We start from the raw sequence: 16976 nt of genomic DNA, 5'->3' as shown, positions 1-16976 counted from the left end.
TACAGCTGTCAGAGGAGACTGCAAAAGATCTGCAGTGGGGGTTACAGGACCACAACTGAGTCGGTGGCAGACCCCTTTCCCTAGACCCCCCAGAGTTGACAGTGGTGACCAATGCAACCCTTCTCGATGAGGGTGGCCATCTGGGAGAGGTGGAGATCAGAAACCCCTAGTCTCCAGCAGGTGACCAGCTCCATATCAACCATGTCAGAAGAGGACCATCCCCCATTGGATTACACTCTGCATCAAGACCTACTATACATTGGCCAAAAAGCAGCCTCCAGTAGGTCTGAAACCCCATTTCAGCAGGGCCAAAGATGTTATTATTATGTTGGCACATGGAGTTTCTGTCCTAGACATATACCAGGTGGCTACTTGGGAGTTGCTCCTTACATTCATGAAGCTCTATTGTCTGGACAGCAGGTTCGGTGGGAAGGGTGTTTTGCCTGCTCGTTCCCAAAGGACTTCTTGGTTTGAGCAAATTCACAGACCCACTGCCAAATGAGTAATTCAAAAGATGAGGAATATGCGTAAAGAGGTCTCTATCAGATGAACAAGTTATTTACCTTCTGTAAATTACTTTTTGGATGAGACTCTAACCAGAGATTCCTCACCGATCCTCCCTGTTCTGGGAATTTGACTCTCCCCATTAATAGGTTTCCAAGTCTAGGGATCTGCATACTTGTCAAAAACTATTTGCTGTTCGTACTCTGTGTCTTAGGGCACAGACAGCCTCAGAAGCGACTGATGTTATCGCATGTGAGTGGTGCTTTTATAGGCCTCAGCCTAAGAGGCTTCTTGAAAACTCAATTTTTTTATCCCAATTTGTTGTAGGATTACAACAGCTGTGCATGCATGGAGAAACACCATTATATGTTTAGTGAGACTACTGAAGAGGACGTCCCTCTTTGCAAGGTTCCCACTTGAAGGATCCTGAGCTCGATGAGCTATTCTACAGTTCAGAGCAATATGAGAGTATCTGTGCATAAAGGTGTGTTGCTGCATGACATCTTAAAGGGTGACAAATGAGCAGGTCTTTGGATCTGCCAACAAAGGTAAGAGAGTGTTGTCTTAGTATCATAAAGAATTTTCTCGTTTTGTGGATTATCGTGGCAAATATGGACCCTGCAGATCTATTCAGAAATGTGGACAGCTTGAACCACCAATATACTAATTGTTCAACTAATTAGCAAGGCAGAAATTTCCACCAGTTATTTTTGGATACAACCACACACACCACTGCCATAGATTGACTGAGCTGATACAGTCTGAACATACTATCTAAAGTAGAGATCATATAATTCAGAATATCTCATCTGAACTCCATTCTAGCTTGACACTGAGTTGATGTGAATATATGTAACTTAGATAGATGTACCGAATCGCCCAATGACAAAACTTTGCTTTATTTGAATAATATCTGGAGGACATTTAACGGATCAAATTATCCAGGAGAAGTTTCATTGCCATTAAAAATGTACTGACACATTCACTGCTAAATTAGCAGACCTGGGGCCAGATGTAGCAAAGGGTTTGCGCCTCGCAAACAGCGAAAATCGCCGTTTGCGAGGCGCAAAATCCTCTTTGCTATGCAGAAATGCATATTGCGAGTCGGGACCGACTCGCAATATGCATTTCAGAATCGCAAATAGGAAGGGGTGTTGCCTTCCTATTTGCGATTCGGAGTGGAATGCAATTCCATTTGCAACCGCATATGCGGTCGCAAATGGAGTCGCAGTTACCATCCACTTGAAGTGGATGGTAACCCACTCGCAAATTGGAAGGGGTCCCCATGGGACCCCTTCCACTTTGTGAATGGACCCACAAATATTTTTTCAGGGCAGGGAGTGGTCCAAGGGACCACTCCCTGCCCTGAAAAAATACCGAAACTAAAGGTTTCGGTTTTTTTTTTAAGTGCAGCTCGTTTTCCTTTAAGGAAAACGGGCTACACTTCAAAAAAAAAAAATGCTTTATTTAAAGCAGTCACGAACATGGAGGTCTGCTGACGACAGCAGACCTCCATGTTTGCGAGTGCCTAGACTCGCTATGGGGCCGCAATTAGCGACCCACCTCATGAATATTGATGAGGTGGGTCATTGCGACCCCATAGCGAGTCGCAGTCAGTGTCTGAGACACCGTACTGCAAACCAAGTTGCAAATTGCGAGTCGCAGGGACTCGCAATTTGCAATTCGGCGTTTTGCTACATCTGGCCCCTGATCTTTTGCCACTCACATGTATTGCAGACCGCTTGTATTGTATAGTAAATGTGACCTATATTCAGACAGAAAGCTGACTCAACTGGGATGATTTAATTAATGTTATCTGGTGTGGTTCAGTGCAGGTTTAGTAAGAGAATCTGCTGTATTCTTTGTGACGAATGTTCGATTTCTAACTATGGACTGAGGCTGCAACCACTGTGTTAGTTAACCTATCATCCATCTTAACTTCTAAGACCATGAATGAATTGTGGATGGAGAACTGTGGATATCGAGAGCTTTGGGATGGGATGTCTTGCAAAGTAAATATTTCGCCAGAGTCCACCCAACTGTTAGCCAAGGATTCCCATGAATCCAACCTCCCCCTCCCCCACACACACTCCTCTTTGAAATCACCTAGTGTGTCTGCTTTGCTGCCCCTTTTGTTCATCTATTCATTATGACTAGGGTATATTTTGCAAGCATGATATACCAGAGTATCAGCAGTGTGATGTTGAGACACAGATCACAATCTTACTTCATGCTGCTATAAAACAGCCACTGTTTCCCTAGCTTCTTGGTTGGCTGAAGTTCCTACACAAGTAGAGATAAAGTGCTTGAAGCTCATTCTGGACAAAATAGAACTGTTCAGTTTGATGAAACACTTTTTTCGTGATTTGCTTCTGTACTTTTCGAGGTCCCTGTCTGTCTCAGTTGAGTGGCTTCTCGAGGCAGGAAATATGCAGATGAACAAACGGCTCCGAGAGCCGGTGGCCTTCTCTTAAGATATCTGGGGCAGTCAGCTCCTTCAATCGTCACAAGGAAAGCAGAAGATGTCTCTACTCGAATATATGTTTGTGCTAATTTTAAATACTCTTTTCCGATTTATTATGAAAATACCAGACCTCGTTATGAATGATGTCAAATGCAGTAATTAGCACAGGGATTCTGTAGCACATTAACTAAAATGCACTACACATATCGCACAAGTAAGGTAGATGTACCAATTATTTTGAGCTTACACAGGAGGCAGGAAGGGAGATGGAGGATTCAGTGAACCTTCTCACATATATATACTTCTTTCCATTTCGTTTGTTGTTTTTGAACCTCACTCAAAGCAGCTAGAAGCCACATCTTATGTTTCTTTTTTCTAGTGGAGTATGCATGTGGACGGGATAAGTTTTCAAGGGTGAACAACATAACACGGCTCACTGGTGGTAAACAAGGGAAGAAAGGAGATAGCCCTTGGCAGGTGAGGAACAGGTCTGTGGAAAGTCTGTCACTGGGAAGGTAAGAAATGAACACACACGAGCAGGTGCCTCATGGTTGGCAATGAGGTGGAAGTAAGTTCGTAAAGGGTGCAGTGCTTGAAAGGCACGAGATACCCGTGACAGGTGATAACCAGGGGAAAAAGAGACTTTCAGGAGAGAAGAATTCTGAGGTGATGGATTCTATAAGGATTCAACGTTGCAGTGCTGATAATGCAATTAAGTCAGGTCTAGAATCATCTGTGATCACCTCTCCTCTGTCCAGCCATCCACTCTGCTTGGTCATGCGGTCAATGAGAGTCGTAACGTCAGTAGTGGCAAAGGGTTCTCTGGCATGGAATGTGTCAGGGGATTCAAACAAGCATTGGCAAAGCCTGTAGGTCTCGCTTATACAAGAGCTATCGGCCTTGGCAATGTGTTTTCCCTTTTGTACACCAGTGTGACTGCTATTCAGCATGGGTAAAAGTTAGTGGCATGGAGTGTCAGAGTGGACTGGAGGACTAGATGTCATGGAGGGGATTTGTTGGAGTGTTGTAGAGTGTTGTAGAGTGGAGTAGGGGGAGTAGAACTTTGTGAGTTGAGTAGAGGGGAGTAGAGCTCAGTGGCAGAGAGTGTTGTAGAGTGAAGTGGGGTAGAATAGGGTGGAGTTGGTTTGAGTACATTAAGGTAGTGGGGTGGATTGGATTGGAGTAGAGTGGGGTGGATTGGGGTGATCTGGTGTGGGGTGGAATGGATTGGGGTGGATTGAGTGGGGTGGATTAGATTGGTTTGGGGTGGGTGGTTTGGACTGGAGTGATAGGACTGGTGTTGACTGGATTGGACAAAGGTGGGGTGGGGTGGATTAGATTGGACTGGAGTGGGGTGGGGGGATTAGATTCACCAGATTGGAGTGGATTGGACTGGAGTGGGGTGGGCTGGATGGATTGTTTTGAAGTAGGGTAAACTGAGCAGGATGGGGTTGTGTGGGGTAGATGGGATTGGGATAGAGATAGAGTGGGGTGGATTGGAGTAGAGTGTGATGTAATGGAGTAAGTGGGATGGATTGGATTGGGGTGGACTGGACTAGACTGGAGTGGTTTATGTTGGATTGGAGTGGGGTGGATTGGCGTGCGGTGGACTGAACTGGGATGGGGTTGGGTGGAATGGGGTAGAGTGGGGTGATTTGGAGTGGAGTGAGGTGGATTGGAGTGAAGTAGGATCATATGGAGTGGGGTAGATTGGAGCGGGGTAGAGTGGATTGGAGTGAAGTGGATTGAATTGGGGTTGGGTGGATTAGGGTTGGGTGGGGTGAAGGGGTGTATTGTATTGGAATGGGGTGGTGTGTTGGGATGGATGGGGTTGTTTGGAGTGGGGTGGTGGATTGGGATAGGGTAGATTGGATTGTGGTGGGTAGCATTGTGATGAGGTGGACAATTGGAATAGGGTGGATCGGATTGGATTGGGGAGGTTTGGATTGAGGTGGGATGGATCAGACTGGGGTGGGGTAGATTTTGTTGGGATAGAGTGGATTGGATTGAGTGGAGTGGATTAGGGTGGGTTGGATTGGATTGAGTGTGATGGATTTGATTGCGGGGGCGGATTGGAGTGGGATGGATTAGAGTCGACTGTAGGGAATTGGACTGGACTGCAGTGGGGTGGATTGGGCGGGTTGGGTTTTATTGGATTGGTGCGGGGTGGGGTGGTTTGGATTGTGTGGGGTAGATTGGATTGTGTGGGTTGGATTGATTGGAGATGGGTGGACTTGATTGGTGGTTTGGAGTGGGGTGGATTGGACTGGAGTAGGTTATATTAATATGGACTAGATTGGACTGGAGCGGGTGGATGAAAGTGGATTGTATTGGAGTGAGGTGGATTGTGGTGGTGTGGGTGGATTGGATTGTAGTGGGTTGGATTTGACTGAAGTGGGGTGAATTGGAGTGGGGTGGGTTGGATTGTGTGGGTGAACTGGATTGGTGTGGGGGATTACTTGGGGATGGGTGGACTGGATTGGAGTGAAGACGATTTAGGTGGTTTGGAGCGGGTTGGACTGGACTCAAGTGGGGTGGATTGGACTGGAGTGTGTTGGGTTGGACTGGAGTGGTGTAGATTGTACTGGAGTGGATTAGGGTGGGCAGATTGGGGCGTGGTGTATTCGACTGGACTGGAGTGGAGAAGATAGAGATGGGCTGGATTGTATTGAATTTGTGTGGGGTGGATTGGATTTGATTGGTGTGGGGTTGACTGGATTGTAGTGGGGTGGATTATGGTGGATTGGAATGGGGTAACTAGGGATGGAGTGGGGTGGATTACATTGGGTTGAGGTAGATTGGAGAGTTGTGGGCAAGTTGGGGTGGAGCAGATTGTTTTGGATTTAGGTATAGAAGATTGAAATGGGGCAGACTGGAGTGGGGCAGATTGTTTTGAATTGGAGTGGGCAGATTGGAGTAGGGCAGATTGTTTTGGATGGTAGTGGGGCAGATTTGAGTGGAGCAGATTGTTTTGGATTGAGAGGGGCACATTGGACTGGGTCAGATTATTTTGGGTGGAACTGGGGCAGACTGGAGTGGGGCAGATTGTTTTGGATTGGAATGGGGCAAATTGCATGAGGGTTGATTGGAGTGGGGTGGATTGAAATGGTGTGGGGTATGTTGGATGGGAGTGCGGTGGAATGGAGTGGGGTGAACTGGGATGGGATGGAGTGGATAGAACTAAATTGGGGTGTGGCGGATTGGATTGGATTAGAAAGGGATGTATTGTTTTGGATTGTAGTGGGGCAGATTTTTTTTGGGACTGGAGTGGGGCAGACTTGAGTGGGGTAAACTGGAGAGGGGCAGATTGTTTTGGATTGGAGTGGGGTAGATTGAAGTGGGTAGATGGAAGTCTGACAGATTGTTTTGGGGCAGATTGGAGTGGGGCAGATTGGGGTGGGGCAGATTGTTTTGAGGTTTTGTGAGACATATTGTTTTGGATGGCAGTGGGCAAATTGTTTTGGATTACAGTGCAGAAAATTTGAATGAGGCAGATTGTTTTGGACTGGAGTGGGCAGATTGTTTTGGAGTGGGGCAGATTGATTTGGATTGGAGTGGGGCGATTGGAGTAGGGCAGATTATATTGGGGTGGGATTAGAGGATTGGAGTGGGGTGGGGTGGCTTGGAGTGGATTGGGGTGAGTGTTTTGTATCAGAGTGGGGTTGTGTAAGGTGGGGTGGACTGAGGTGGATTGTAGTGGAGTGGATTCGGGTGTACTGCACGATTATGTGTTAAAGCATAATTTCAGAAACTACACATAATGAAGAAACAATGTCGCTTTGTAATATTTAGAACAAGATAATCTTTTTTTAGAATAGCACCCATGACCAAAAACAAAAGAAAACATTAGTGCAAAGTGAGAAAAGATGACTTGGAAAAATAAAAGAAAGTTAGCTATGAAAAATAAAACGTTGCATATTTGTCCTGCTGGGCACATATTTGCCAGTCGCTTGCCTTCTGTTTGCAGGGAAACTGAAGTTAAAAAGAACAAAATAGCACCTCAGTCACGTGGGGGAGCAATGGAAAGGCACTGATTAAGGTGAATCAATCAGTGCTTGGTCCCTGCTCCTCACGGAAGAACGGAAATTATCCTTAGCCTGCAGTGATGAATTACAAGGCTGCAAGAAGAGTGCCATGCAAGCCAACAAATGGAGAACTTCAGCTAGGCTCCAAGCCCTTTACTGTATACAACAGAGTCTTTCAAACGAGACACATATGCGAGCACATGCACTCGCAGGCGTGACCCTACAAAGGCAACCTCATGTATTGCACGAGAGAAACCCAAAATGAAGAGATGCCTTTCCAAATACAGGGTACTACATTATACTAATCTATGTGTGCAGGTTTGTTCCAGTCGAGCCTTACTCTCCTTACTCTATTTCTCCCTGCTGTTAGAGCTCCTGCTGTGGACAAACCCTGTTCCTTGTCTGAACAGCTCTATATGCCCTCATGTATGCTGGCCCACTCCGAGGTATCAGACCCAATGGTTCTATGGGGTAAAATGTACGTATAGACCGTTCTTTGAGTAAATTAGCTAATTCAAATTGGTTTGCTTGTGAATTTTCCGGCCTGTCATTCACATATTACCCTTTAAATTTATGAAGCAGTCCCTAAAGTGATAGTCCCTAAAAGGGAAACTCTGCACCAGTTGGGAAAGGTAATTACCTGACAGGTATTGCCAGGAATCTCCGAAGTTGACGGAGAAACCAGCTTCTGAAAGTGAAAACCCTAAAATGAACTAGTCAAGAGAAATATTCAATTGAAAGGCAACAATTAACAGAAATACAGAAAGGCCAAACAGGAACGGAAATAAAAAGACAGTATGGAGTGTAGTGATAATCCTTACATGTTTGAAGACTGTGATTATGGAATTCAGTAATGAGAACATCTTTGAGTGACAGGAAGAGAATCTTTGTAAATCATTTTATCCTCTTTTCCTCTCTATTCTCTCTGTTGTAGGTCACTGCCTCTTTTTGATTGCTCCCACCCTCTAAGATCATTAGTTAAGCTTTTCTTAACCTTTTGTAGCTTCTTAAATATTTTATCTTCTCAGACACAAGAAAACATTTTACTATCTCTCTGTTGTCTCTTTCTGATCAGGTCCTTTTGCTGTATGAGAAGAAGATGAAGTGTGGGGGAGTCCTCATTAACCCATCCTGGGTGCTCACTGCGGCCCACTGCGTAGAGGATCGTGGGAAGTACATGGCAAGACTGGGTATGGAAAAGGCCAGGATGGCTTTATATTCTCTTCCATGGTGCCATGCTTCGCCACTATGCTGTTCTCAGGGATTAATTGTCTTTACTGTACACCTTTACCTGTCTATTTCAAGTCTCCCTTTTCAGGTGTACTTGCACTTTCACTTTGATTTTCTACTAGTTACTCCTGCAGCTCATACACTGTCAATGTTGTACCTTCCATTGTCTCATGTACACAAAGAGCAATGCTGAGTTTATTTCTTGTCACCAGGGCACCACATTGTAGCCCTTGGCTTTTATTTCATACATTGTGGAAGTTGCATTCTTCATTCACTTAGTATAGTATTCTTTATTGTTTGATTAATTAAAATCATTACAATATAGGTAATTGCAAAATTTGTAGACCACAGTTTACACTGAAATAACCAACAGGTCCAAAGCATAAATTGCAAGTGCATAGACATATTGGTATTCTAAGGTTGTGCTCTTCCCTCATTTTAGACAAACTGAAATACTCCAGAATGACCATATTCAGTCACTAATACAAGCATGATTAAAAAACATACCATAAAAGGCCATAATGAATCATGAAGTATTAACCACCAGACTACAATGTGTGGTATAAAAAAGTAAGTGCAAATGCATGTCAGGTGGAAACACAACCGACAAAGTCATAGAAAGTGCTACAGCATTCATATGGGCAATAAATGGACCCCTGTATCAAGCCCTGTGAGAGGTCTGACCCCCACCCAGCTGGTCAATATCAATATCAATATTAATATCAATGTCAATATTGGTATTCTTCCAGCTGTTTTGCCACATGGGTGAGGACCCCCTCTGTCTTGCAAGATGATTGGATTGAGGTCAAATTTAGAAGGGTGGTCACTGCAGGAGGGCATGACCTAAGTTGGAGGGCTATAAGGGCAGGCCGTAGGATTGTTCCCCTTTGGTCAATGAGAGCCGGGCACACACACTGCAGGTGCAGCATGCTTTCCTGTTTGTATGCACATAAGCAACACTCGTCACTGGGCCCAGTCTGCTTCCAGGTGAGAATCAAGTTCTTTGATGAATAAACACCAAGACATATGGGCAGCAGAGTATATTTCATGGGCGCAAACAAATGAGTAGTCAAGTATGGCTGTGGGACACAAACGGCATATGATCACAAAACCACCCATGCATGACGCTTGTGTGCAATTTCTGCCTAATCAAGAGTTTGTGATGAAATCTTTACAGCTTTTTTTGTGACCATCTTAAAGGCGGCATATTCCATGGATGTGTACTAGACATCCTCTAGTTTTAGAACTTTGGTTGATTTTTGTGAAACAGAGAACCAACATGCCTCACAACTGGACTGTTTTCCCATTTCCTGCCAACACAGGAAGCCACTGTGTCAGGTTGTGTGGATCTTAGCCTAAAATATAATTTTACTATGGCCCCTTTCCTTGCCAGGCCCTGGTGGAGGAGGCCATACGCTAGCCTGACTTGGGGTTGCGAAACATGCTGTGGTATACCGAACAGCTTTTTGAAAAGGGTTGACTGTAGTCAGTTTAGGGTAGCCATGTCTTTCCCCTTCAGTAGTTCAGAACCATAGGTGAATGATGGCATGAACTTTGCATTGATGATCTTGAGTAAATAATGAGTCAACATATTGCATGTCTTTGTGTGTATTGTTCTGAATACAAACAGAAGTTTAGTTGCTGTTCGGGTTGCAAGATGTTCTTTAAAAGTTAAATGGGAATCCATATCCACAGCAAGGTACTTGAAAACTTTAACCAATTTTAACACTTGGCCATTTACCTGCCAAGTAAATTTATACTTTGGTTTAGAGGAAGAGCTCAAGAACAATTGACCTTAGTTTTGCTGTAATTAAGTTCCAAGCCCAGGTCTTGAATGTATCCACACAACTAGTCAATTAGGCGCTGCAGTCTGGCTGAGCAAGACAATGTCATCTGCATTTTGGAGACAACATAGTTGGCCCAGGTGACTGTTGAGGTCGGCCATGTAGATATCAAAATAGATATGGAGCTAAAACATATCCCTGTTTCAGGCCTATTTTAGTAATGGTCTTGCATGTGGTCCTACGACCATCTCCGACCTTGATTTGTACCCAAGTGTGAGTGTATAAGTTAATAATTGCATCCAATAGTTTCAGCAGCATCCTGCAGCAGGAATTTTGTCCCAGACTCTCTCTCTGGACCTTATCAAAAGTGCACTTCAGCTCAATAAAGCAGATAAAGAGCTTGGGTGATCTCCACATGTTCTACAAGATGAGTAACCGTCAGCAGGTTTGTTATAGTTCTCATACCTGCTTTGAAGCCAGTCTGTGTCTTTGGAATGATGTTTGCCTGGACAACTCAGGCATCCAGGACTTAGAGCAATTTTGAGGTGCATAATTAAGCATCTATGTCAGATAGGGCAATTAGTTTATAGTTAGCTGGATTTAAATGAGTGCCTGATTTAGAAATAGGGTAGAGGATACTGCTGCACCATGATTCCGGGATGAAATGTGTTAAATATACATGGTTAAAAAGCAGCGTTCAATGCGTAGCCTAGAATGAAGGCTATTTTTTCAATAAGGCATTGGGGAGGCCGTTTAGCCCTAGTAGCCCCACAGACCTGAGCTTTTTTTTTTTAAACAGCTTTATTGGTTTTATTAGCAAACATAAAACATAACAGATCACAATTGCGCTCCACGGACTGAGCACTACACCGGTATAAAGCAATAGCAAGGTCGTAGACCCTATGACCACCCTGAATTTCTAATCGTGCACCACACCTCTCATGCCGAGGACTCACACCAGACCTGAGCTTTTTTAGTAAGAGTAATGCCTCTGAGTAATTCAGTATAGAGTGAGGTGTCTTTGAAATTGATGAGCTTGAGGAAAAGGAGAGTGTGGCGCTATTATGCACCTAGTGGTTACGCTGAGCGTATTCTGCTTGTGATGTAGCTGGCTGGTTCTGTTCTGCTGAAGCATAAACTGCCGCTATGTGGATTGACCAATTGGTTTCCTTAAAATCACCCTTTTGGTGTTGCTGGCTTCGGTTGACTAAAGTATTTCTCTTGGACTCTGGGAGTAACTGGTTCTTGTAAAATTGACACTTGGAGGCATAATTATGAGCCCCTTGTGCCGCTGGAGCATCACTTTTTGTGATGCTCCGGTGGTGCATACTACAAAATGATATCTACGAGGCCACGCAAAGCCATTTTGTGTGGCTTTGAATGGCCTCATAAAAATCGAGTAAGGCAAGGCAGCGCAAATTGCAGCGTTGCCTTACTGTGCGCTTGAGGAGCCATTTCATGGGTGTTGCGGTGGGTGTTCCCACGCAGCACCCATGTTTTTTGACGCTTCCTCAGATTTACAAAACAATTTAAACCTGAGGATACGCCAAAATGTTACACCTCCCTAGGTGAGGCTTAACAAGGAGAAATAAATATATTTATCCTCGTTTTTTTAGCTTTCTATGTGTGCTGCATTCTGCAGCACACATAGAAAGAGGAAAACGCCTCTCAGGATTGTTTTTGTGCAGAAAGGTGCCCCTTCCTGCACAAAAACAACCCTGCTGACAACACAGGCACCCTTGCACCGAAGTGCAAGGGTGCCTGCATTAGCGCTAGGCTGCCAAAACGGCACCCGCGCAGTGGGAAAGGACAGGAATGCACCATATTGCATGAATACAGTGCATTCCTGCCCTTTCACCTTGGCATAGGGCAGCGCAGCAAGGTGACTTGATGTGCTGCCCTACACTAAATCCCCATAAATGAGTGCCTTGATTACCAGGTGGTGCTTCAAATGGCCCAGTCACCTTGGTATAGCCCTCCTGAGATCGAAATATTGGCTATACTTTTGGACTTAAGTTTAAGTCCTGCTCTCTGAGAGAGCTCTTCTTTCCTTCAAAATGGCAGTCTTCTATGCAATATTGCGAGTGTCACTGTGCTTTGCAATTAGGGCCCCTCAGGTTTTATCTTGCTTTTCTGAGACGCTTGCTCTCTTTCTTTGAGAGGAATCTTTGTTAGCCACTTGGAGAAAGGTCAGAATCATGTTTTTGTGTGTCTGACTGCTTTTCGGCTAGGGTGCCTTCACACTTATTAAATCATGGTAAATGCTCACCCTTAGGGTCCTGATTGTGGAGATTGCTTTTCTTTAACTCATGTTATTTGGGACATAGGCTTATTGAGAATATAGGTAGACACTTTTCTGGGTTTGGCTCGTTGCCAAACCCAGAAAAGTGTCTACCTATATTCTCAATAAGCCTATGTCCCAAATAACATGAGTACACCTCGGGTCCGAGTTCTTTAGGTGGAGGAGGCGGTAAGCCTATAGTAGAGCACTCGTATTGTTGGGAATCCCCCAACGTTGCAATTGATACCTGGTGATTTTGTGCAAGGCGCAGGGTTTTGAGATTTTGACTTCATTCAGTAACTCTGATAGAATTGTGGGAATAGATGAGAGCAAGTTCAACGTCGATGCGCACTGGCAAGAGTGATAAGTTGTGGCCGGATCTGAACTCTCTTGATCATATCATTCAACACCTGCAACTTACGGCCAATGCCTGAACATGAACTGCAAGGACATTTAGAAGGTCCACTTGTATTTGCAGTTTGTCTACGTGAAAAGCTAATGCCAATGATTATCACCTCCATGCTGTTAAGCAGGGGTATCCAATCGGTCATAAGTGGAGGGGAATTTGCTGTGACTGAAAAGTGTCTTTCCATTGTGACATGTGGCCTTCCATGTGAATTGACTTTGGGCTCCTTGGATCCTAATGACATTGTAGACAGGTGTGGTGTTCTCTTTGATGCACCCTTGTTGTTGGTCCTGCTTCTTGGACTTGTTACTATTGTAAGAATTGGAGTCCCAAGTGGCAACTTAATTGGTGAAAGCAAAGTATTATAATCATGCTTCGGTCCAGATATATGAGGTGGGGTATGCTGATTGCTAGGTCATTCGTTGGAATGATCAAACAGGCTTAGTAGCATCTCCCCTCACAGAGTGAAGTCTTCAGCAGCCTCTTCTGGCAAGGTGTGGTATAAGCTGTTTTGGTTCATGCTGTGTGGGACAGACGTGTTCGGCAAGTCCGGGACAGCCACTGGGTCCCTTTCTGTTGGCTAAGACCATCTAGAAGCTCACTATCTGGCCCTACATGTGAGGGGTGGGGAGGGTGTTCGAGCTTGAACTCCATCCTGGAATGCTTTGATGGTTTAATGCCAGCTCTAAAACAGATACCTGGGCCTGTACCTCAAACAATGCAGTCTGCCCAGTTACTGCCCTAGGAATGTGACAATGGGTTATAACCTCAGACTTCGATAGAGTTTGGAGGCTGCTCTGAACTTGGTGTGTCTGCTCTTGTTCCTCCCCCAATCCGTGCACTGACCTAGGAGGTGAAGATTCATGTAGATTTTTCCTGGTCCATCCATCAATAGGTGAGGAAGGTATATGTGCTTCTAAAGCAGGTTTTAAAAAGTCAGTTATTATTTATTTCCTGAGTCTATGTGATTGATGCTATTAATTACTGTTGGTGAGTTGCCCATCCTGCTTGCTCCCTCTACCGTCTCTAATGAGCAAGCCTTGGGTTACCCATGGGCTTTACCTTCTTTGTACCCTGTGACTTTTGGCTTGCTTCATTTCCCCACACATGTTCCCTGACCTCATAGTAGATGATAATGTTGTTGTGAGGATGGAGGGCAAGGCTGATGAGTGTAGTTGAAGAAACAAGGCTGGAGCGCTGGGTGGATCAGTAGCTGGTTTGCCTGATGTCTGTTGGTGGAGGAAAGGTGGAAGGGGAGGTGGAAAAGGAAGGGGCAGTGGAGCATCTCATGAAGGTGCAAGCTGCACCCTGGCCTAGCCAGGCCGCTTCCATGCCTAATCCTAGCTCAACCCTCAGCTATGGCTGCTAATGCTGTGCCACACCCAATGGTCTAGAGGGCCACACTGCACCGTGACCCACTGGTAGTCTTCCACCATAAGCACTGAGATGTGCTATATCCACGGACCTTCCTCCTCCTCTGCCCTGAGGAGCTCCACCAAACTTGCTCACCCTCTAATGCCCCCAGCCTATACACCACTCACTGCTTGCTGCTTACCACTGACTGCTCACCGCCCCAATTCTTGTACTCCTGTTGGCTTTAGGCAAAAGGATGGAGGAGTGGTGAAGAAAACTAAGGTCAGGGGTTGATTGTGGCATCAGTGAGCTGGAAGTGGCTGGGGAGGCTGCCCCAGGATGGAAAAGGCTGTTGCAGGGTGACGAGATTGCTGCACTACGCACTGCACCGTGGGGGGTTGATGCTGGGCTACTTGTGCTGCTGTACCACTAGGCCGCCAGGCTGAGGAGAGGAGGAGACCTCAGGAGGGGGGCCTAAGGGCAGAGAAATAAAAATTGCTGCAACAATGGACTGATTATTTGGAATCGGTTGGTCTAATGCATCAGATTGCAATGGTTTGTTATAAGAAATCTAAACACCAAAAAGGCCTGGTGGAAAAATGGAGGGAGACTATGTTATTCGGAGGTATATACATGTAGTTTATTTGTAACACCAGCCAGGGGTGAATATACATAGGTCGTTATTACCATTGGCTCACTCAGTTGATCTATGCAACAGAAGAAAGGGATAACCCATAAGAACCGAGGGGCAAACACTGCGGTGCTGAAACATTTTTCAGAGTGGAAGTGCTGCCATCAATATTGTATCTCTCAATTCATAGAGATTGTAAGTGTCTTGATTTGTTTTGGTCCTAGTAAAATCATTCTTTCCATCACACTTCAGAATTAAGAATGTGCCTCATTTGTTTTTCCTTGATGCTGATACCTTCTGAAACATTTGTACAGTTCATTTACAGTTATTTAAATGTTGTTATGTTAGTAAAAAACACCAACCTACAGCCTTTCCCTTCACACCCTCTTTACCCCAGCAAGATTGTCATAGTTAACTTTACAAAATGTCACCACTTTTCAGACAGAGAAAGAAAAGTAAACGCTAATATTCCTTTTAAAAGAATAGGGAGACATTTGTCAGAATACATAGCCTGACATAGGGCCCCTGTCTTTGAATGCACTGCAAATATGACAAGATATAAACAAGCTTTAAAGGCAACTTTGTTGCTCATTTACCTTCTGAATTACAGCATGGTTACTTTGGCGGTATTGCACCCCTCCGAGAACATATAAGTCCCATAGGATTTAATGAGACTCATATTTTGGTGGACAGGATATCTGTCACCGTTGTGACGGAGTAACTCATCCACCAAAATATAAATCAGGCCCTGAGTTAATCAGATTTTTCCCTCAGGATTGAGTGAACTCTGAATAGGTGTTATTAAAATATTTTTATTATGCACTGGTGTGCTACTTTTATACTGAGCAACCCCAACTGACACAGGTCACATCCTAGTTATGACTGCAACAACTGAGGGGGGGGTGACATGAGGTTAAAATTGCATACAGCCATGACAATTTTTTTTAATTGTGACATAGTTGAATATTAAAGCTTGACCACAAATTATGTACCCTTCAAAGAGGTCAACACTTTCCCTGGTCCACAATCAGTCCTGCACCTCCACCTTATAACGTAGGTGGAAGTGTTTAGTTACTCTCATTATAACACATACTTCAAGGTTCGGTCTGCAGTGTTTGGGAGCTTTAAAACTTTCATCAGTGCTTCCCAATGGCACAGAGCAGGGACTCGTTTGGTAGTGCACTATGGTATTATTTAGTGGTTTGCAGATGAAATACTCTGTAACAAACTTGGAAAGCAAAACACCAGCCTGTAGCACAGGTGAGTCTGTCTAGCTCCCTAAACCCTGCAATCTTTGCCACCGTTTTGCTCGCTCCTTGCCTCAGTCTGAGGAGTTAAAGTGATATTAATGTGAATGTTACTGATATTTTCCCTAAATCAAGGAATGGAGAGTTTTATCTTTTCCCGAAATGAAGCAGATTACTGATCATCTTTGTATTTAATGAACACACTTTCAAGACTTGACCAGTAGGCTGATATTGGAACATAGGCTCACAGGAATTCCAGCACAGTTCTGTAAAATGTGCGATGATGTATAAGGATTTTGAACTGAATGTGTCACTCAGAAAGGAGCCAGTGAAGATGAAGGAGGATTCAGACAAAGGATGATCCCTTAAGAAAATTATTTATGATGTATTTTCTATGTTTCTCTATTAGACGTAAGTTCAGTTAGATCTTTAAAGATGTAAAAAAATATACACACCTATTCTACATGTATTTAAAGGGTCAGGGATGTCGAACAGACAATTGTCGTGCAAAGTGTAAAAATATATATATATGTAGATATAGAAATTCGCCAGTTATAGTTAGAGTTACCTCACATGACTATAACTCGTGCCCTAGGGAACTATAACTCGCATCCCCGTCATGCACAGTTTTTTCATCAAAAATGTTACTGCAAATATTACATTGATATTACCGATGATGTTATAAAAGATGTCATGAGTGCCGTCGTTTGTGGGCTAATTAGCAGTGCATGGCAAGGGGCAATCTCTGAGTCCAACCTCCTGCAAGCACCCAACCTTGCACCATGCACAGCCTTCACCCATACACAGCAAAGGTTGCCTGCAAGACCTGGCCTGCAGCCAGACCCTGCTGCCAACCCCCTAACTACCCAACCCCATGCTGTGCATGGCCCTTTGGGCGCTCTCTGGGTGTGAGAGGGTGTATCTGGGTGTGACAGTGGCTGAGAGAGTGTCTGTCTGGGTGTGAGAGTGCGTACATCAATGTTTTAATGGGTGTGTCAGTGTGTGCGCACAGATGTCAGTGGGTGTGTGAGTGGGTCTGTGAGAGTCTGAG

At 44.6% G+C, this 16976-nt stretch overlaps 1 protein-coding gene across 1 annotated transcript in view; it reads left to right on the top strand.

Annotated features, from left to right (window-relative positions):
- The window catches only part of PROC (protein C, inactivator of coagulation factors Va and VIIIa), a 191671-nt gene that overhangs the window by 155782 nt on the left and 18913 nt on the right, over positions 1-16976 (top strand). Inside the window, exons 7-8 of the mRNA XM_069213759.1 lie at positions 3348-3445; positions 8069-8183. Coding sequence (XP_069069860.1) covers positions 3348-3445; positions 8069-8183 — 213 coding nt within the window. The remainder of the gene's footprint in view (positions 1-3347; positions 3446-8068; positions 8184-16976) is intronic.

This window comes from Pleurodeles waltl, chromosome 11 (assembly GCF_031143425.1).
Source record: "Pleurodeles waltl isolate 20211129_DDA chromosome 11, aPleWal1.hap1.20221129, whole genome shotgun sequence".
Taxonomy (NCBI): Eukaryota; Metazoa; Chordata; class Amphibia; order Caudata; family Salamandridae; genus Pleurodeles; species Pleurodeles waltl.
Note: the sequence above shows the minus strand (reverse complement) of the source record. Positions and strands in the feature narration are given on the sequence as shown.